The 21857-nt window shown below is 46.3% G+C and overlaps 1 protein-coding gene across 1 annotated transcript in view; it reads right to left on the bottom strand.

Annotated features, from left to right (window-relative positions):
- Positions 1–18547, bottom strand: part of NSMF (NMDA receptor synaptonuclear signaling and neuronal migration factor) — a gene marked incomplete at its 5' end in the record, with an annotated part of 37179 nt that extends 18632 nt beyond the window's left edge. Inside the window, 3 exons of the mRNA XM_009577969.1 lie at positions 1982–2057; positions 6645–7124; positions 18486–18547. Coding sequence (XP_009576264.1) covers positions 1982–2057; positions 6645–7124; positions 18486–18547 — 618 coding nt within the window. The remainder of the gene's footprint in view (positions 1–1981; positions 2058–6644; positions 7125–18485) is intronic.
- Between the last annotated feature and the right edge of the window lie 3310 nt (positions 18548–21857).

Here is a 21857-nt window from a genome sequence, read left to right as displayed (position 1 = left end):
TGTTAGGAGGAAGGAAATTGCTTTTTAAATCAAACATTTCTCAGTGGTGAGACTCCTACTTGACCAAACTAAATCCTCCCTGCGGCAGTGTTGGCATGTGGCTTGGGTGCAAATTAAGCTCTGTGTAGACCCAGAGAACATGCAGATGTACAACTGACAGCTGAACGTGGCCTGTCAAGCTACAATGGGAGCTCAGCATCATCTCCCTTCTGGAGCAGGGAGACCTTCTCCCACGGTGACAAAGACTTGTGAAGTCAGCTCACGCTGACCGTCTATGAAGGAAGCAAGCACGGTGCGCTGAAAACACTAGAGCAGAGGCCAGGAGGAAGCTTAGGGAAGAGCCCTGAACTTTTGGAGATGTTTCTGTGCCATTTCTAGAGGCAGCACAGAATCTCCAGAAACGTTACGCAGGGAGCTACGTTAACCAAGGCAGCTGTGCTCCTCAAGGGTTTCCTTACTGCACCATTTCCCAAACCAACCTCACTTTGGCCTCCAACAGCTCCAAGCCTTGTAAGCCCTGCCATGGGCCACCATCCTGCAACAAACCTCGTGCACGGCAAAGATGACTTCAGATAGCAAAGGATGTGCCTGAAGGCAAAGGAAATATGCTGATTTTGGCTTGGTTTGGTGTATCAGATCAGAACTGTAAAATACCATTTGCTGTTACCAGCAAACATTTCTAAAGAGCAAAGCGTCTGTCAAATTGCCCTCGGACTGCCCACAGGCCCTGTCAGCCTGGTGCCCAGGAGCATTAACCAGTTGGGATGCCACTGGACTTACAGTTCCTGAAGAGGAGGCAGAGGGACATAGAGGTCAGGTAAGAGAGGCAGCACCAGGGCGATACAGAGAGAGCAGAAGCCCATGGAGACTCCTCACTCCCACTGTCAGGGTGGGATTAGCATCCCACCACCGTGCATCAGATTCCACAGACTGGCACCAGGCAAATGCCCCCCCGTGCTGTTCCCCGTGCTGAGCAGGTGGGTCACACCTCCAGGTGAGCTGGAGGGAAAGGGCATGAAGATAACCATTTTTTCTGGGGGATGCAGATCCCTTCCAATATCTCAACAGCCACCCCTCTCCCCAACGCTGGATCCAGCCCTTGCTGCATCAGTCCTTACAGGTCTGATCCAATCTGGGTTATCCCAACATCAACAATCAGCCTCTTTTTGGGATTTGGGAAGGGAAAAAGAAATAGCAGAGAAATAGATTACAAAAAGGACACCAGATTAGACAAGGAGAAATAAAGAGAGCAGTAGAACTGAAGGTGACACAGACATTGGAAGAAGGACACAGGAAAAAGGTGACAAGGCTGGTGAAGGGCCTTAGAAGGCAGAACAGTATCTCATTTCCCTCATTGCTTGTCTTGGCTTTCCAGCCAGGTAGGAAATACTTGAAACCAAGAAGATGGTATTTCCTGACAAGCTCGGTACAACCTGGAAATGAGGCTTCCCTTATTCTCTTCAGTCCTTCGAGAACTGCCTCCTCCCAATGCACAGCAACCAGGGACACCAAAACCTGTGTGGAGTGTGGAGGGAGAGGCTGTTCCTAACTCAGATCCGTTCACATTTTGCACTCCTCTGGAGTGATGGTTGGAGGGCAAGCCTGGAATAACGTTCTCTCGCGGCAGTGGCTGCAGCAGAAGCAAGTGGCGGAGGGTCTCAGCTGGTGCTCCCACAGGACCCTCGCTCTGCAGAGGCAGCCAGGGACAGGGCACAGTGTCACAGAGAAAATAAGGGAAACAGAGAAGAGCTGGGTAGCCCAAGGAGTTAAAGAAGGTAAAACCAAACAAGTGGGAGTAGTAGGACAGAGAACTAATAAGTGCAAAAAAGAAATTAATAAGAAACAAGGTTTTCTCGCTCTCTCACACCCAGACTGCAGTGCCAAACTTACAACTCAATGGCTCCAGGCTCTCAGATACAGCTTTGAGTGGGCTGCGAACTTTAAGATACACGATAAAAGCTACAGCAGTAGTTTCACTTACGCTTGCATAGTTGTGGTAGCAGTTTGAAAACTGAAGAGGTTCTCTTTTGGGAACCAGGTTCGTATGGGGACATCATCTGGAAGAGACAGAGCAAAACCTGAGAATCCAGCAGGCAGAGACATCATCCAAACAGCAAGACTTTCCAAGATCTTTCTCATAGTACTTTTCTTCAGCATACTGCCCTGCACTAACAGGAGAGTCTCCTCCTCCTCGTATATATGCATGCTACCACTGAGTGTTTTGTAAATTTGTGCTAAGCCTTTTTATCAGGCTCCTAATGAAGAATGAAAGCTCTATCCTAAGCATGGAAGATTAGAATAATCCAGGAATTACAGAAGAGACATTTGAACAAGAAAAAAAATGGGAAAGAAACATTTTTCATTAAAAGCACTTTCCAGCTCCTGCCTTTTCCTTAGTACCATTAGTTTGAAATGTCCCATTCATCCAGTTCTTTCTGATATGGCCTCCCGGGGAAGATGAAAAGCATTCACCTTCCTCTCTTCACAACTGTAAGCCTGAGATAGACTCTCTTTTTCTACCATTGAAGTTTCAATAAACCCCTCACACACCTGCTCCTGATGAACCGGCCTTCATGAGTTTTTCTGGTTTTAGAAGTCAAACCGCACATCAGCTATACAATCTGCAGATAACTCTGTCCTTATTTGGCCCCTTATGTTTGTAAACTGCCCTGCCTGAACCAACTGCGGATTATTTCCTAATTCCGTTGCATTAGGACACCGCATCATCTTCACGTAACGACCACTAAGACAAAAAGTAGGCACCAAAGTCAGTCACTAATTATGTGTGTGGGATAGTGGTGACCAGAAGGAGGAATCTGACCAAGAAGCAGCTCTTACTGAGAACTCTCAGGCTGAAGTCAGTCAGGTGGGGAATCAGAGGTGTATTAAAATCCATTGACACAAGACGTGCAAGATCTCAGTGGACTGGATCCCTGGGATTTGGGGCTACCTGATTTTTCATCTTGCTTCACTCCCAATTTGTGGCTTCTTTGCTTAATGCCTTGCCACATGTTGCTAATCATGTGTCTTGCTTCACTCATTCAAGTTTTAAGATCACTAGCAACTACGGTATCTTAGTCATTAATATTCTGGCATTGTCAAGAGTATTTTTTTTTAATTCACTTTCATTGGCCAAAATGAAATCAAACCTTGCATGCCTACTACAGACATAATTACTATGGATCAGGTATCTTACCAAATGTTTTGTACAGATCATCATCTACTACAGACTGATCCTGCTGTTCCCTGAAAGTACAAAAAGTGGCTGCAATTACAGACGCAAGAAATGCTAAATGCATCTGGGGAGGCTTCCTTTGAAGTGAAGCTTCCAAGAAATCATACAGAAAGCTGTAACAGACACTTCTTCTCAGCTAACAGTTTATGTCAAGCCTTGTATAAAGGCACCCTAAAGAAATACGTATGTTAAATGAGAACTGCATTCTAGTATGCTAAATACTTATTGTGAAGTTCCTACGTCTGCTCTCCTCCAAAAAACAGACAGAGAAAAAATGCAAAACAGCTCAGACTGTAAATGAATTACTTGTCTGAAGTCTCAGACCCACAAAAGTGGTGAAGGAGAAGTTGTACAAATTCCTTTTTAGCCAACAATTCTGTACAGACCTCTCAGGGACTATGCATCTCAAAGGACCAACAATCTCTTAATATATTTTACAGCTTTTAAGCCACTAAGACGGCTTTTTTTGATTCAAAGCAGAGCTTATGAACAACAGCTAATATCGTTATGAGGCTTTGCCTGGACAATTGCTGGAAGCCTCCCCTCCTTTTCTCACAGACAGAAGTCCACATAGGAAAGATGTCACTCCCTTACCCACAGCACTCAATGGAGAATAAAGGATTTGCGACCCGTCAGAGGCGCCTCCTTACCAGCCAGAGGTAGAACAGTAGCAGAAAAGCACACAGCTGTGGACTAGGGAGCACAGCTCAGCTCCAGAGCTCATCCAGCTAATTAAAATTCAAATTATGAGTATGGCTATTTTGCTTCCAGAAGCAGGTAGCAGGCTCCTTTTTGGGCAGGCAGAGCATTTTGTTCTCCTTTCTTGTTACCATCAACTGTGAAGAAATAGTCAAGGAACCATGGGCCTGGGTAAGAGTGGAGGAACACCACCACCACGTTCAGCATCTCCAGCCATTTGCCAGGCTGCATGCAAATCTCAGCACCTCTGTCCATGAGTGGATGTGTTTGTATCAGATGCTGGGAGCAGCACAGGAGACAACAGCTTGTGCTTCTCTGGAATGGTGTTAGGCATCATAAACTCAGCATAAAAATCCATATTAAATTATGCCAATCTGGCCTAACTGCCGTGAGTGTTGGGTTTGCAGCAATAACGTGTCATGTAAATCCAAACAGAGAAAGCAGACTGTAAAGTGAACTTCTGTGGAAATTTCTCTCTCTCTCTTGCCTCCATTCATCTCTGCTCTGTTTTCTCTGCAAGCCATGCATGAAGGACATTCCAAGAAATACTTCTTGCAACCTGCGGCAGTTGTGCCGTTCAATTCTCGGTTTTTCTCTGATAACAACACTTGCATAAAGAGCGCAAACGAGACCAAGCTGAGAAAACTTTCATTCCATGATGCCAGTGCTATGATGGGATTTGATCTCAGAGGCACAGCGCTGCCTGTGCAGCCACATGTGCAAGCACTCCGAAGCTTGAGACAAGCACAAGTGCCTGCTTGTGCGAAACACGAAATACTTATGGAGGCGTCTGCAAGTTCAGCGCTGTCCACTTAGTTCCCATTTAAATAACTACTCCAATATATTTTCAGAAAGGCAAATCTCCATTTCACATTGATAACTGTCCCTAACAAAAATTGCTGCCTACTTGAACATACATATTATAAATCCCAAGGCCCAGAAATGGAATGTGGCATCTCTCTATAGCATTTGCTAGGACACGTTTACCAGCAAACAGAGGCGTTTAGCTCCAGCTATGAGGAGTTAAACTCTTCCATTAGTGATCTGGAGCTTTCCTTTGGTTTCTGTATCAAGTAACCTGCTTCAGTCCCACAGTGCAGAGCACAATTTTGACTTGTTCAGGAAAGCTTTTAACATAAATCCATCAGCATTAGAATAGGAAAACTTCACTTTCTAAATTCAATACACATCATGAGGCTGCAGTTGATTCAACTCAGCACCCTGATCGCCACAAGACCAAGTCCCTGGGGTTGGTGATCTCCATTCCTGAAAGGCTGGGACTGAAATGGCTTTCTTTTTCTATCTTCCCACAAGCTTTCTGGCTGTGTCATCATATGCAGAGCTATCTTTTAGCAGGTAAAACACCGTTAATCATAAAACCATAAAAGGTTTCCGTACAGGAAAACTTCTCACTCCTTTTCTTGCACTTAAGCCACAAAAACAATAAAGTCTAAACTTGCACATGTAGTGTTTGATGTGAAGGCCAAAAATCACAGGGAGCAAACAGAAACAATGCTTAAAAACTGTGTACAGGAATTAGCAGGACTGTAGGTGTTCTGCACACTCAATAGTCAATTATTTTCTAATTATTATTCTTTAGTATTAGTCCACATATTAATTTAGTCACAGAATTTCAAGCATCTAGGCACGAAAACATGGTCGAGAACCCAACCTTTCTGTGATTTTGCCTGCAGTAAATATCACTATGATATTTACTAGAAAACTATGAACCCAGGAAAGATGTACAGTTTGATCTCTACAGTCCTTATACTCAATTTATTTTCAAGGGGAAAACCTTGGCCTTTCCTGGCTGGACACTCTGTTCTAAAAGCCTTGATGTGTATTTACAAAAAAATATCAGACAAATTAGGTCAGACTCTCTGCCAGCCACATATAGAGCTGACAGGCAAAGATGGACTGCGTACTAGCTTATAATTCAAAGCACACAGATTGTGACATCTATTTGATTAATAGTTAAGTTTTTAAAGACAATCAGGAATTTTTTAATGTAATTGAATAATTACAAGCCCTATTCCCTGAAAACATTGAGCAAATCGATAGTGAGTGGGGAAGAAAGTCCAATATCATGTTATTTGCTAGTATTTATGGAAAGACCGTGAGGTGGCACTACGTGAGGGACCCCGCTACACTGCTTCCAGCCACACAGACAAGCATTTCAGGGATGCACCAAAGTACAGAACACCGTACCTGAGCTGAGCTGAGGCGCTCTCTGAGCATCCAGCATGTTCACAAAGACTTCACCTGCCTCACCCCAGAATGAGGCAGAGAGAGGGTCCTGCTCTGAACTGCCTCCTGGATGAGCATAAATGTAGGTGCTTTGACACAGCCCCTCCTCTCTTGCTCTTCCTTCAACAGAAAGGGAGCTCACAGAGATCACCATCACTAAGCTACATGAAGCTGCCATGAAAACCACCCAGGTCATCTGCTGCTAGAAGCAGAGACAACTGAGCTTGGACGAGCTGGCCTCAAACTGAGCTCAGCTTATTTCAAACTCCTCCTTTGACAATCCCCTTCCACGGACGGTAGTGCAAGGTACCAGCAAGGTGCCGAAGGGAAAACACTACGGGGCCCAACTCGAGGCACATGGCAACGAAACGTCCATGCTGGGATGAGATGGGTGTCACCCTTCACCCCTGTGTCGATGAGTCCCTTTGTGTCCTTCCAGCACCCAGTACTCACCCTTACTTACCAGACACTCGATCGACACTATACATCCTCTCCAGCCTTTTTCTGTGCCACCCAGTCTCACTGGATTGATGCTGCTCCAGGTCAAAGGAATGCTGGGAAGGGGCAGCCAGACGGGTGCAGTTTGAGCACTCCTTGGAGCCCTGCCGGCTGCCTGGCCAGCCCTTGCAATGCCTGCTAACTCCATGAGAGCTGCCAGCACTGTGCACTTGGTGGCCATGGTGGCATTCCTCTTGGGCAGCCCCCTTCATCACCACCAGTTCCATACTTTCATTCTCATGGTCCGACAGCATCGGCCTCTCGCCGGAGATAGTGTAGACTCGTGGCTTCGGTCCCTCGCTTGGCATCTTTTCTGCCTGCTCCTCGGAGAAGCTCCTCTCAAACTTGCCGTCTGAGATGACAGAGAGCCTGCGCTTGTTCTGTGCCGCCTGCTGCATCTCGGGGGAGTCCTCCTGTCCAATGTAGGAGTCTGCTAACAGGTGATCTGAAACAAATGGCACACTTTCCTTAAAACCAAAGCACCCCAGACACCAACAAATTCAGGAGGCTCTTTGTTACTGCTGCAGAAAGGGGGAGGGGAAGAGAGATACGGAAGGTTCCCCCAGGAACCTTTTCAGATGAACGCGTGCCCATAGCCTTCTAAACCTCCAGAGCTGGTACTGAAATGAGAGGTATTTCTCACAAATGCGCCCAATATTTTAAGCATGTGTGGCCACCAAACAAGGCTAGAAGCAAATGCAGGTCTCACTGCACAGCCTGAAAATGCTTACGTGCAAAACAGCCCTTGTCCAGCTGCGCAGTCCCATCTGCTTCAGCAGCTTTAGCCACGCAAGGGCTACTGAGCTGGTGAAAGTCTGCAGGACAAGGACCAGCACCAACTTCTCTAAGAAGTGACAAACTCTGAGTGTTTTGTGCACCAAGTGATTACCCTTTAGAACTAAGGAAAAGGGGAAAACCACCAGGGTTTGGTTTTTCCCCCGCCCCGATATTCTGCCAATTGGTTCGACATTAAAGAAATGCAAAAAGACTTCAGTTGACAGCTGCAACACAGCGTCCCGCTCTCCGCAGCACCGCTGGTTAGCAGGCCTCATCATGTGTGCAGATGGCGACAGCACAGCCTGCGGAAGCTGTCCCGAAGGAAAATGCAGCCGCTCCCTTTGTTGGGTAGGAAGATCGAAAGGAGAGAGGCCCATGAGTGCAACTATCTTTGGAGCCCACACACTGGATGAAGTGCCAGGAAATCTCAGCATTTCCATGGCAATTCCATGCATGAACCCAACAGTAGCTCCCACCCACCTGCTAATCCTTTTTTCAAGTGGCTGTTAATTACCTCTTACGCTTCCCTTCAGATGGGAAGCAGCTAGGGGACTGTTAAAAAGGCTCAGCAGGGAATGCATTATTCATGTGACTACTACCCAAAAAATAAAATCATTAGTGTCCAGCACAGACAGCACATTTTAAACAGAGGCAGAAAGCAAAGCCAAGCCTTTACTTCACTAGATACTTAGTGAACACCTTTCCTTTAGCTACTGAGCCGTGACCTGGAAGAACTCAGCAACAATCTGAGGCTTGGCTACCTTTTAGTTGGCCATGAACAGATGAAGGAGGAAGAGACCTATCTCAGGACAAGTCTGATGTTGTATGTGTGCAACACGGACCTTTCACTGCTGCCACATCCTGCTTCCTGTGCTCTTGTGCCCCTCTTCCTTGTGCCCTTGGGAAGAGCCTTCCCAAGCTGAGGACGTACACTTTCAGCTTTTGAATCTGAAGCCCATCCTGGATTGTGCTCACGTTGCCAAGGGCCTCTCCCCCTGCTCTGTTTGCAGCCGAGACTGAACTGAATTTAGCTGGTACTGGTACAGTGTGTCACCCTTATCTCATTTTGCTGCTTCAGATACAACTTCCTCCAGCACCACTAGGAGATAAATACATCTCTGGCCACTCTGCTCAAGAAGTGACTGTCAGGACCATTCAGGCTGACACAACTCAGGTTCGTTTCACTTGTCTCCTAACGAGACCTCACAGTCTCCGGATACTGTAGCTGGCAGTGTGTGACTCCTTGAGCTGACCAGGAGAAGGAGCCTGTAGGAGTCCTAAAGAAAGAGCTATGTCTCCTGAATCTATAGCTAATGCTGTCTTTCCAGACTTCACATGAAGTCCAAAATGCATGCCTAGGTGTAGCGAGGAGTCATGCATCTCACTGATACTGTCCAGGTAAAATATGAAAGGTGGGCAGTGGTCTACTTCACCCATGGTCTCCTGCACAGAGACAGCATGGACATTCATACCTCCCTCCAGGAGGAGAGCCTGATGGACTACAAGGGCCATCACCAGAACAACTGCAAGCCATTCAAGTGGAAGAAGATGCTCCACTAGCTGTCATTCAACAGCTTGTCCACTGAGTCCTACCAGCTGCAGGATACGGTGTCATGGACCAACCAGTGCCAAAAGTGTTCACAGGCTCCAAATTTTCTCCAACCACTTGTCACCCCCTCAAGAGGCAGCACGCCACCACATTTGTTCTCCAGCAACGCAGGCTCTCTCCAGTTCCAAGACTAACTGTGCTCTAGAGTGGGCAGGTCTTGGGAAAACAGCACCAAATGACTCTTCAAGATCGGCCAAGATCTGTGCTGGCTAGTAGTGCCAAGCATACCATTTTTTAAATTAAAAACAAAGGCCAGTTCTAAGTACTCATCTTAACTTGTCAAACTTACTAATCTGTGTGGGCACAATGATGCTACATATTTCTTAAGACACCACAAAATAGTGGCTGACAGCTGTCCCTGTTCCTCCTGAAACGAATACTTCTATGGAAGACATATACCCTCAATAGAGCAAACACACAGGATTGCGCACCTTTACCCACACACTGACAGCACCGCAATTCAGAGATCCGAGAATTTCTGAGCTCTAGTATCTGTGGATAAATGGAAAAGTGAAGTGCCCAAAGTATAGTATGTCTGAAAATGCTGATGATCACAAGTGCAGAGAGATCAATTCCAGTCTCTGTTTTATAAGCATTGAGGTCTGTTCAGCCCCATAAAATTTACAGACATGTAAGTGGGACATGACTGGTTTCAAGTAAGAGTCAATTTTTTACTGAAATCATGGCAGGGTTACAATTCTTGACCGGATATATTTGACATAAACTACCGGTCTGATCTAGCATGCAAAATGCAAGGATAATCCTTTCTTCCTACCTTACTTGTCCCTTGCTCAAGGTATCTAGGAGTTTTCATGGTCTACACTACAAAGGCCTGCCACCACACCAATATGCTTTCTCTTTGTCAAACAATTGGATAATCATTTCTTTTCATTCAATTTAGCACCTTCAGTAACTACACATTGGAGAAGCAACTTCATATGCAAACCGAATGTGAAGCTTTATTCAAGTCTTCTAGCTAATAAAGAATTTATCTACAGAAAAAAATTAGTATGGAAGGAAAAGAGATTCAAACATCCTTCATAATGAATTATTGGTGCCTAAAAATGAACCTGCACCATTTCAGGGAGCAAGTCTGCGCTAGCATTCACACACATGTGTTCATGTACACCAGCAGCCCGGAGACATTACCAGTGACCAGTTCCCTTGTCTGTGCTTGCAGTGAACTGGATTCAGGTGCCAAAGCACTGCACCTGCTTCCACTATGGCATTTTAGGTTAATAGTTTGCTTCTGCTAGGAAAGAAGTCAAGCTGGTCCAGAAATCAATGCTGAATTAAATCTGAGCCGCAGGGATGTTCAGTGAAGAGAATCAAGAAAGAGTAACAGGGGACTTCAGCAGTAACTGGAATTGCCTTCTAAGAGTCAGCTGAAGCAGACTGCTGTTAACACCCTCTGCCTGGTTTCTGCTGCTCCATTTCATTTCATTTTCACATGGCTCTTGCCACCTCTCCCACAACCAGCTGCTCCATCAAACTGCCACGCCAGCCCAGGACAGCGTGACTCGGGAAGCCTGGCACAGCGCTGTCCTCTCCAGCCACTCCGATGAAGCTGACCTGGTAACAATTCTGCTCTCCCACTTGCTTTCATCAGCAACACCTTTGTCTCACGCAGCTGCAAAGCTACCTTGGAGCAGACAAATCAGGTTCCTCAAATGGATTTCTTTTCACCTAGGTTTGTGCTCTACATGGATTTATTGTGCCTGAGATACTGAACAGCAAGATGAAGGGAAGAGGACCAATGTGTAGATCATATGTCTATTGGTAACAGAAACATCCCAATCATGTTTTCATCGCTGCCCTGTCTACCTGGGCTAAGTCTAACAGCCTGTCCAGAGCCTGGGGGCTCGACAGGCCAGTCCTAAGGGCCAATCCACTTCTCACCCCCCTTGTTATTTACTTGAACACGTCTCTGGCTTCAGTTGCTCCTCTCTGATACTTCTTTCTTCACCTTCCATGCAACACTGCCCAACACAGTCATTAGGGCATGCATATCCCCAAAGACATGACCACCGACAGCAATGATAATCTGTACCAGTTAATTTGCGGTATCTTGGGAAAGAAAGAATCCACGTTCTCGGTACGTGTAGTTCCTGATAATCAGGCACTTATTACTATTAGATACTTACAATAATCCTTTCTCATCGAGTAACTAACTTGAGCAGTAGCTCTGACCCAGGTAACTACCTATGAAAGGACTTTCACATTTTCTTCCGCTGTCATGACGTTTCTTGAGAGGAGGAAACATGCTGGGATAAGCCTCAGCTGACTGATGCCCATTCACAGCAGTGGAGGGACTCACCGAGCCAAACTCTTATCTGATGCAGACTGCCTTGTAACCCCATGGGATGAGAAGTTTATAAATCAAAGCAGAATATAGCCACAAGGCATAGAAAGAAGCTTAAAAAAAGAAGTCCCAAATTTATTACTGTATTTAGCAGCCAAACTGATGATTAAAGCACCTTAGATTTAAAACCTCAGCTCCAGCATCAGAAGCAAAGTGGCAAAGGGCAATCCAGATAAACCCTATTAAAAAACCATCTGTCATCTCAGAAAAATAAATTTCAGAGAGAGTTCTCTGTGTCCTGCTCCATCTCAGCTGAATCTCTCTGGACCTGATGTTTATGGTACCGACTTTAAATGAAAGAACTGTCTCGGCCACTGAAGACGAATGGAAAGACTTTAGGTTTACATTATATGGACTTAGAGCATTGTTCGTAGGAGAAGGAATGAAGTTAATGTTTTTTTTACTTTACACCAGTAGGAGTCCAGGTGATATCCTCAATGAGGACAGCGGACGGGTGCACTGGCTAGAGCCCAGGGCATTGCAAAAACAGTAACATCTTTTCAAACAGCACAGCTGAGCAGTTTTTCTTGCGATTTCAGTTCTGAGACATCCCGTATGCCTGCCACTGACCCTCAGGTGTGCTAAGAGGCTGTCAGGTCCTGTTCTCCTCTGCTCCCTCTCTGAGCATGCATCGGAGCCATAATGCCAAGCTCCCTACCATGTCAGCTCTGTCTTTCCCAATGCTAACGTACCGCAACGTGACCCCACCAGCACAGAGCTCCTGCCTCCAGAGACAGGCTGGCAGCCGACCTCGCAGGCCTGCAGGGTTGAAATGTAGTCAAGAAATAGTCATGGTAAAAACCAGGAAATTTGTTCAAAATATTGAAGCATGAGGAAGGAAGATAAGAATGGAGATACAACAATTGAAAAAAGGTCACAGTGGCATTTCAGCCGTGCAGCTGCTTCAGAGTCAAGTGAGCGAATGACATGCACAACGTTCGCTACGGGATTACCCGAAGCCTGACCAAGCCAGCCCCACCGTGACCTTATCGGGCAGCCTGACCCTACCGCTCCCAAGGAAGGAACGTCACATGCTTCTCTGCGCAGCCACAGAGAAAAGGCAAGGGCCCCTTCAGTAAGGGAGCTGCTCTACTCACTTAACTACAACAAAACGGTTCCCATTAGTCTTCTGCGCTGAAATGGGCCTAGACAACAAACAAACGGAAGACACTGTCGACATTATGCCTCATAGATGAGTAACCTTTTAGTCTGGCCTGTAATATTAATGTGAATAGATGAAATTGTTACTGAGAGACATGACCCAAAGGAGCAAGTGGCAGCTCCACCACAGGCCTTAGCATTTCCATGGTAACACTGTGACCTATGTTTTTATTCACTTTACAAGCAAACAACATATTCCATGGCAAGTTTTAAGATACACCCACACCATACCTGTGCTGGCCGATCCTGGAAGCAGCCTGAAACCCTCAGAGATGAGATTTCACATCCCTGCCCTGAACTCAGGCTGCCAACAAACCCCTCCGGAGCATGGGCTCTTTCTACAAAGGCCACCTCCACTGCTCAAGGCCAGCCACACCACGTCAGCACAGGGATACACTGAGAGCTGGGCCAGATGCGCTGCTGGGGACCATCCTCGGGACAGGGAAACATCCTCCAGGGAAAAAGGCAGATTCGGTGCTTACCCTGAATCAGGCTCCACTGACAGCTCCACAGTTTGAACATCGGCAAATTGAAGGTCCCTCTTAAAGCATTGTATAGCTGCAGCCTTACTTCATGGCTTCATAAAAAACACAGCTTGCAGGTCACTTACTTGGACTGAAGCACCTGCAAAGCCTCACGCTGGAGCTTCTCAAGCCCATGTCAGTTCCTGGCAGTGTCAGGAACCTCCTCTGTTGCATGGCTGCTGCCCTCACACCCCTTCTTCTGAAGTGGCAGAAGCCCAGGGTGCAAACACAAGCGGTTGCATCAGTGCAGTCTCTGCACGTGGCACAGTAGCCTCAGTAAACGCGTTTTTCTCCTGCCACCACTACCCATTGCTGTTTGGCTTGGGGAAGCTCGCAGGTGCCCTCTTGTCCTTACACACTCAGTGTTTTCACTGATGGCTGAAACGTCATGCAAAAACAAAGGAAAAAAGTGAAGATGACTTCTTTTGAGCTTAAAAAGAAGCTTCTTCCAGTTTTAGGTAACTATCCCCTTTGGTTTGTACTGATGCAAACCAGTCAAAGTAGCCTTCCTGTTTCGGCAATAACCACAGACCTGCTAGGCAGCTCTGGCCCAAGGCTCATCATCTCTGCAGCACCAAGCACACCTTACACTTGCTAGGATCTTTCCCTCCCTCTTGTTTCCAGAGCCTTTCACACGCAGCTTGCCCAGAGCAGCCAGCCTGCAGCAGGCAGACCGGCGCTGCATCCTACAGCAACAGCCCCAGCACTCCAGCAGCAGCAGTAGCTGCCCTCCAAATAACCCAACCGAACAAAATAGAAACTGCCTGATAAAGAAGTATCAGGAAAAAACCCAGCATAACCCCCTTCCTTTCCTCAGCAAAGGATCCTTGTATCTGAATCCCGTAAAACCCAGCATAACCCCCTTCCTTTCCTCGGCAAAGGATCCTTGTTTCTGAATCCCGACTCACCGGGATGCATCACTGCTCCCCCAGAGAGGAGGAAGTTTCTCAAATGCTCCACTTGCTGTCATTTTTAATTTCACTGCCCCATGCCCTCGGTATCTTTTTCCTCTCATAGTTCCAGTACATGAAGATAAAGAAATCTAAAGGAGCATCTAAGTGTGGAGCCTCTGACACCTAAAGCTGGGAGAAAGGGACTCTGGGAACGTCTAAAACTATCCCACAAGCACTGGTGAGATTCTTAAGTGATTCTTTCTTCTACATTTTGCTCTCTGCAGCCTTTTTACACTTCCTTTTCACAACATTTCAATCCTTTTCCCTGTCTTTCTTCTAGGTCTGTCCCAAGGGACACCCACTCCTACACTAAAACCATGCCACAGACAAGATGGAAAGTCTTTGGAAGGTACCAGAAAGCTACGAGAGTCAGCCAGGACTCTGGCAACAGCCTTGTAGTCAGAATGAACGCTGAACATGGGAGAGTGCTCTTCTTGGGAACCTTCCCAGACCTTCAGCCTGCATGAATAAGCCAGCAATGAACAGAGGCAGGAAGAGAGCAGGAGATGCATTACCACCTCAGCACCAGCTCCTTTAACAGATCCGTGTCCTGCCAGCTGCAGCAGAGTCCAAGTCTCCCTTTTTCTAATTCTTCAGAATATCTTAAAGATCAGGAGAAAAAAATCTGAGTGATCCCAAGGGGACAATCCCTTCATTCTCTGTCAACAACTCATACCCCGTCACCAGGCAGCTTCCCTGTTCCAAAAGGGAAACAAAGAGAAGAAAAATCTGTATCGCCATTCATCCCTCCTGTAACCTCACAGAACATGGTCAGAGCACTCTGAGCCAAACAATAGAGGAGAGACAAACGTACCCCCCAAGTCACCTGTAAAAACCTTCCCCAGAATAAGACATCAAAGAGTTGCATAGGGATAGTGACAAAATATTTCTGAGCCATGAAATTCTCAGGTCTCGCATCAGGAAGAATCTCCCTCCCCTCACCTTTTTCTCACTACGTGTACACCCTGCAGTACCCTGCAATCGTCTTTACCTCCTGCTGATGTTCAATTCCTTACCCACTGCACTAGTGAAGGAAGCGAAGCATGGACAGACTGCAATTGTATTGAAAACAGAAGGTAAACAAAGCCTTGCAAATAACTCACCCCTCATTAAAATGCTCAGACACAGCAGCTGGCCCATCCTGCCGATATACAATGCCTCTGTTGTTCTTCGTTACCACTCCCCAGTTTCTCAAAGCCATTCTGACACACACACACACACAAGCTCTCCAGAGGAGCCACCAGAAATAGACTCCGGGGTGTAAAAGTCACCACCAAAGAATAAGCTCTTTGATCAGTTGTGGAAAGTGAAGTAAGAGGTGAGATGCAAAAGCCATTATACCACCCCCTTTCCTTGGAGTCAAGGGACTCTGAAGATAAAAAAGTCAAACCAAAATGGACGATCCTCAGAGAACAAAGTGCAGCAGAAATTGAGTAAGTTGGGACAGTCTCTGCACACTTGGCATCTCCGTCCAGATGGTGGGTCTCCTGCATCTGCCTGGGGACTTACAGAGCTCCACCCTTCTGCCGAGAAGTTGAATTAGCAGGTAAAGCAGCAAAAGAACCGGCATCCCAAGGATTCACACCCACCTCATTTTCTGCATGAGGATTGTTCTCTGCAGGGAGAGAGGACGATTCTAGCTCCTGGATCCGCAGAAGAGGAGGATCCTGCCCTTCCCATTTAGGCCTCCACTGTCCCACTGATGGCTCTGCCACCTTCCTGCTCCCCAAAGACCACAACCCTTTTCCCTCACTGCATTCATCAATGACTTTAAGCCTTTCTTAATCTTTTTTTTCTGGACTATAAACTATTGAAGTCAAGGCCTGCCTCCTTCCATTCACATTTAGGCTAGAGCCTTAATCCCTGCTGCAGTCTGCTGGCAGTGCAGGGAGCATCCACATGTACAGCTGGGGTTATTACAGCAGAAAGCAGGCCCATCCCACCAGATAAAGACACTCATGGTGAAAGCCCAGAGTGCTATGAACAGAGACACACATGTTCCGAGGACTCAACTCTTCAGTGTGCTGAGCCTTCTGGAACTAAGCCACCAAGACATGCAAGTAGGAATTTAACTACAGGATATGGTGGGCTTGTACAGCCGTAACACTGCCTCTCCTTGCTCTCTTCAGCCAAGCTGATGAGTTGGAGCAGATTCAGGTACTTCTATATATGTGCTACATCTTCAACTTATGTAGAAGAGGCCCTTCATTTGTTTCACTGGAGTCATTGGATGAAAGCTAATCATACAGCTTAAGCGCTCTGCTGAGCCGAAGGTGACGCGTTCAGAAACCTGCAAAAGCGGTACTGAGATACACAGAATTTCTGCAGGAAGTAAAGAGTTACTGGACTCTATTACTGGACTACTGGGACAAACAAAAGGGAGCCAAATTTTCTACTCTCAGTATTTTTATAGGATAGCAACCTTCCTACCACAGTTATTTATAAAGAAATGTTACAGATTGTGTTAAATTATACACTGCAGAATTTCAAAAGATGACTTTAAAAATGATGATTCTTTTTTTCCCTCTTCTATAAAAATTTAGAGTAATTTCTAGGGAACTTTATTTATTTCCAAGTCAATATTTAAGGATCCCATAAGGGTTGTGGTATATCCACGTGTACCTCTCGCTGCTTGATTCTTATCTGCGGCAACTAAATTTGCTTGGATTCAAATACGATCTCAAGCCTGATACACCAAGGGGCAGCGGGTATGAGATGGCTTCCCCGGAGAGCTTACAGGTATGTTACAAGCACAGAGAGGGCTTAAGCGCTGGTCTGGGGAGCCTGACAGTGGCGCATTATCCAGAAGTCACATCAGCTCCATTCCCGTGTTCTCCTTATCTACAGTCAGAGAGACGAACGAGCAACTAGGAGCACCCATAAGGCCGAGTAAAACAACAGCTTTGTAACTGCGCATCAGAGAGGCTCCTACTCCTTGGCTTTGACCAGGGCTCCCCAGGTCTCAGGCACCCAAACAGATCTGCTGTTTCTCCTCACCTCCATCAGAAATTCTCTCTCTGGCCTGAATGTGACCCCACAGCCACTACGAAGGCACTACAAAGTGAGTAGGAGACAACACTTCTCCCTGTTGGAAACTGCTGCAGAAAAGGACCAGCAAAGACTCCAGCTGACAGAAGCAGCTGTAAAAGTGGCCATGATAAAGGATGCTTTTGCCATTGTGGGAAGCCTCCTCAGACCTGCCCGGCCTGTCTCTGCCCTGTCTGTCCAACCCCTTCCTTCCCTCTGCCTCACAGACACTTCGTCTCAGCTGCATTAAACCCCAGCCTTCTTCTACCCTTCCCTTCCTATCACCATGAGTTGTTCTTAGAGCAAATATTGTAAGTAATGTGTCACTGGAGTTTCCCATGCCTGAAAAAAATCAAAGAAAACTGCAGTACATTGTTTTAAAGCCCTTCCATTCACAAAGTTAGCACAATTTAGCCAAGGACAACTTGAAGGTCATTAGAACAGATCCGAGAAGAAAGGCAGGGACTCATTCAGCTGGCTGCCAAAGACTACTGTGATCGGGCTTGCTCTTTTAGCAAGAGGCATTTTCTGCCTGTGGAGGTTTAAACACACACACACTTACAGTTTACATAAAATGATAAGATCACTCTACATTACATTCTATTTAATAACTTTATCCCCTGCAAAACAGTTCAATGCTACAGAACAATCTGCTACTTGTTCACATAGGATTTTCTGTGGATTCCACAGGATTTTCTATAGGTTTTGTAGTGAATTTATTGTCTGCAAAATGTTTTCTTTCCTCACAGAGAAGACACAGCCCTGTTAGAAGTCAAGTGAGTTTCTCTTGTGCTCTCTTGCCCATCAAGCAGAACTCGTCATAAGCTGACAGGGACAATATCTGCATCTAAAAAAATTAACACATTAGCTAGCACATGCTGGTGTTCTCCACTACACAAAGCAAATCTCATTTTAACCCCTGTTGAAGCAAACCCTGGGAATAAATCCAGAGGTTACCTTTGCCAGCAAAGACAGATTGCTGCACATTCACTTAAGCATGTCAGTTAACACACTGTAACTCACCCTTTTTTATTCCCCAGTGAAAGCAAGACCTAGGAGTGACAAACCAGAAGCCTTGTGCAGTACAGTCTTTCACTTCCCAGCTGAAACTTCTTCCAAGAACATCAGCTCTATGGGTGAATTTATGACAGGGCACTTGTCCACTAACACTGAACTTGTCCCCACAGCCCACCCAACCCTTGAGTCACCAAACTGCCTCTTCTCCTCAAAGGCTTCACAGATCTAGAGGGCGACTTCTTCTGCCTCTCTGCTGCTGAAATCTCACACTAACCCTTTAGATGATAAATAAATGCACTTTTATTCTAAGGCCTATTAATAAATAGGTGCATGCATGTTTATAATAGATATAAACAAGGTATGTCAATTCTCTTACCTGAGCCGTTTCTACCTTCGGGATGGTTTTGTGAAAGATATTCTCCAAAAGCCCTTGCCGCTCTGCATATCCAAGCATCACATAAAGCAGTGAAGGAGAGAAAGAAAGAGATGGGTAATGGTTAAAGGCCAAGGAAAGAAGGATCAGTTCAATACACTGCTGTTTTGCTGCAGCTGCCTTTCCCTCATCTTCAGGTGACACCAATTTAAACATGCTGCAATAGCAGTGGGGGCTTCTTGGTTAACACACCTCAGTTTTCCCCCAGCCAAAGGGGAAAACGCAGTTGGACTAGAAGCCCAGGACTATTTTAGTCTTTAGCTTCTCTGTTAAAACTGAAAAAAACTGAAATGCACCTGCATTAAACTTAGCCTTGTTTCTGTGATGCACATAGGAACTGGATCACTGTCTCTAACCACCTTGAGCTAAACCCCTTCCGGCAGCCCAGGGAAGAAGGTATCTCCACCCCAGTCCCAACCACCACCCCAGCCTTCTACTCTGGTTCTGAATGCTCCTATCTGTGAGCTACCACAGCTTAGATGTTAATGTTAATACCCATTTCACCTACCTTAACCCTAAGTTCTCAAGCACCACCTATGTCAGTATTTGGATTACTGGACAACCTTATTTGAGAGACCCCCACAACACCCCACAAAAGCAGTTCCTGGTTCTCTGATGGATTCAGGCCCCGTGGATGACTGAGATTTTACTGAAATATATTAAGAATCAAGCAGGCAGGGTGAGCTCAACCCTTATCACACATCAAGGCCTACATAAGAGAGCAAACCTATGAATATTCCAACCACGGAAAAGCTTTCTGCTTTCAACCCACTCAGGAAAGGAACCCGTGGTCAAGGCGTGCATTCCCTGGTATACAGTAAATACAATCTCCAGTCTCCTATTGCCAGGACATTTGTAACATCCTGCTGCTGTGCTTGTTCTCCTGTACCCAACAGACCTGTGACTGAAGAGAGCTAATACCAGCTTTTCCCTAGCCATCCATTTTCCCCAGGTTTGTAGAACAATCTCTCCAAGGTCTGCAGCATCACAATCAGGCTGATATTTGCTAATGGACAGATCAGGGTGGAAGCTCACAAACAATGAGATGAAACAACCACCTACCTCCTTGGCCAGCCAAGGCAACAAAACCCAGCAGCCAAGCACTCTCAGACTGCAAGCACACCAGCATCTCTTGGGGAAGGAGACAAAGACTTGCTGCAACAAGGAAGACTCTCCATACCAAAGCATCACATCCACTGTCTCTTCCTTCAGAGGTGCTCAAGCTCAGAACATCCCTCTCCAGTTCAAGCTGCCACAAAAGGCCATGTTCATGACAGCCATTAATCATCTAAATGGAAAATGGCTTTGACCTCCAGAACAACCTTCTGCTTTGCTTCCCGATACAGCAGCATATCCCAACCTGTGTAGCCAGGATTTTCCCCCACTGCTTTTATACACCTCCTCCCAAAAGGGAAAAGATTAACAAAGCTACAATATACCTCCCAGAGCGACTAGAGCTGGAAGGAGTGGGAAGTCCATTTGTCATCCACAGCCAGCAACAGGGGATAGATACGAACGATGAAGAAGGAGTAATTTAATCTCCCTGGAACTAAATTTCAGCACAGCCAAATGCAAAATGCTTTGGAGCAGCACAGCTGGAGCTGTGCAAGAAGCAAGGTTTAACCTTCTGCGTCATTACAGGCTAACATACAGTGCTGAGGTTTTTTCTGTTTCCGGATTCTTGCCTGTCTAGTGCCAGGCTATACCTTTAGACACTAGCATGGTATGGCAGTTGCCCAAACTGTCTTCCTCAATGCCTAAGCACCCCCAGAGATGGTCATGCAAAGGCTCTGTCACATCGGGGAGCTGTACAATTAGCACGCAATCCCCACTATGAAGAACAAAGGGATGATCATCATGGTTCACCCATTCAGGAGGACAAGCGGCTCACAGATGTTCCTTGCACCCACTACCTTTCTGTCTGGGCAAAAAGCAGAACTTGGGGCAACACACACATGTAAAGTTGGGAGCTGGAGTGTGGCAACTTCAGGGAAGTGGTTGAGTTACCATCCCTGGCAGTGTTTAAAAGACATGTAGATGTGGTGCTTAGGGACATGGTTTAGTGGTGGACGTGGCAGTATTAGGTTTACAGTTAGACTCGATAATCTTAAGGGTCTTTTCCAATCTAAATGATTCTATGATTCTAACATCAGGCTATGCAGCTGCAAGAGCACTCCCAAGCTACTCCTGCACTCCATCTTAGAGGTGGTTAAGGCTCAACCAAAGCCATGGCTGATCTCACGTAGCACTGGCAACAGCTCCGCTTTGAGCAGATGGCTGGGCTCAAGACTTCCAAGATCTCTTCCACCAAGACTTCTGGGACTCCAAGGTTTCCCATGGAAATGTCTGTCCTTGCAAGGCATCATCGATACCATTCACAAACAGGGCACTTACACCCTTGGGAAAGGCTTTGAAGCTTCTCTTGTGCATCAGCAGTCATTCTATGTAGAAAAAATAACGAGTATGTTCTCAGGTAAATTATCAGTGAGAGAACATGGTGATTTACACAAAAAATGATTAAATACGATGATAAAATTTAGTCTGTAGCTAGTTCAAAAGCTCCAAGAGCATGTTAGTCCATCTACCATTCTCTCCATTCAACTCTTTGCCAATCCCCGAAGCTGATCTGTCTGCCTTAAAATCTGAACCAATGCTTCACCCTTAGCTTGTAAACCACAGGCTCAAAAAATTAGTACCAAGCACTTCCCAAGACCCAAACTGCAAATGGCTAACATGGAGCCAGGGAGAAGCACTGCCATCCTCCACCCCACCTTGTTCCATGGTCAAAATACCGTCACGTAGAATAAGAGCCTGAGTTTAAAGGTGCTGCAGTGTCTCTAACCTCACTCTCCTGTTTCCCCAAGCAGATGAGGTAGGACGGTAAAATCCCAAGTGCCAGAGCTCCCAGAGAACAGGCGATACCCAGACCCCTCCTCGCAGGTCAGAAGCACAGTTAAGAAGCACAGAGCTACTCAAAAACATTGCTGCCTGGCCCAGGCTGAACTTGCAGTTCTGTCACTACCCTTCCACTTCCACTGCTCTCAGACACTGCAGGCCAACCTAAGAGCAAATGAATGTGGATGCTTGATCACAGTTATCTAGCGACAGCTAATAAGGCAATGATGCCTGCACAGTACAATGTGCATCGGGGGTTTTCCAACCAATTACACTGCAAACTTCAGACTAATTTTTTTGCCTATTTTCCTGCTCCCAAGTGCCACCGGCTTCTCCTTGGCTGTGCCTTAGCTGATCTCCCACAGATGTCTGCATGTGCCCTTTGCCAAGGGGACTCTGCTAGCTCCTTATGCCTCGTCT

This window comes from Fulmarus glacialis, unplaced genomic scaffold (genome assembly GCF_000690835.1).
Source record: "Fulmarus glacialis isolate BGI_N327 unplaced genomic scaffold, ASM69083v1 scaffold25675, whole genome shotgun sequence".
NCBI lineage: Eukaryota > Metazoa > Chordata > Aves > Procellariiformes > Procellariidae > Fulmarus > Fulmarus glacialis.
This window is presented reverse-complemented; position numbering and strand designations above follow the sequence as displayed.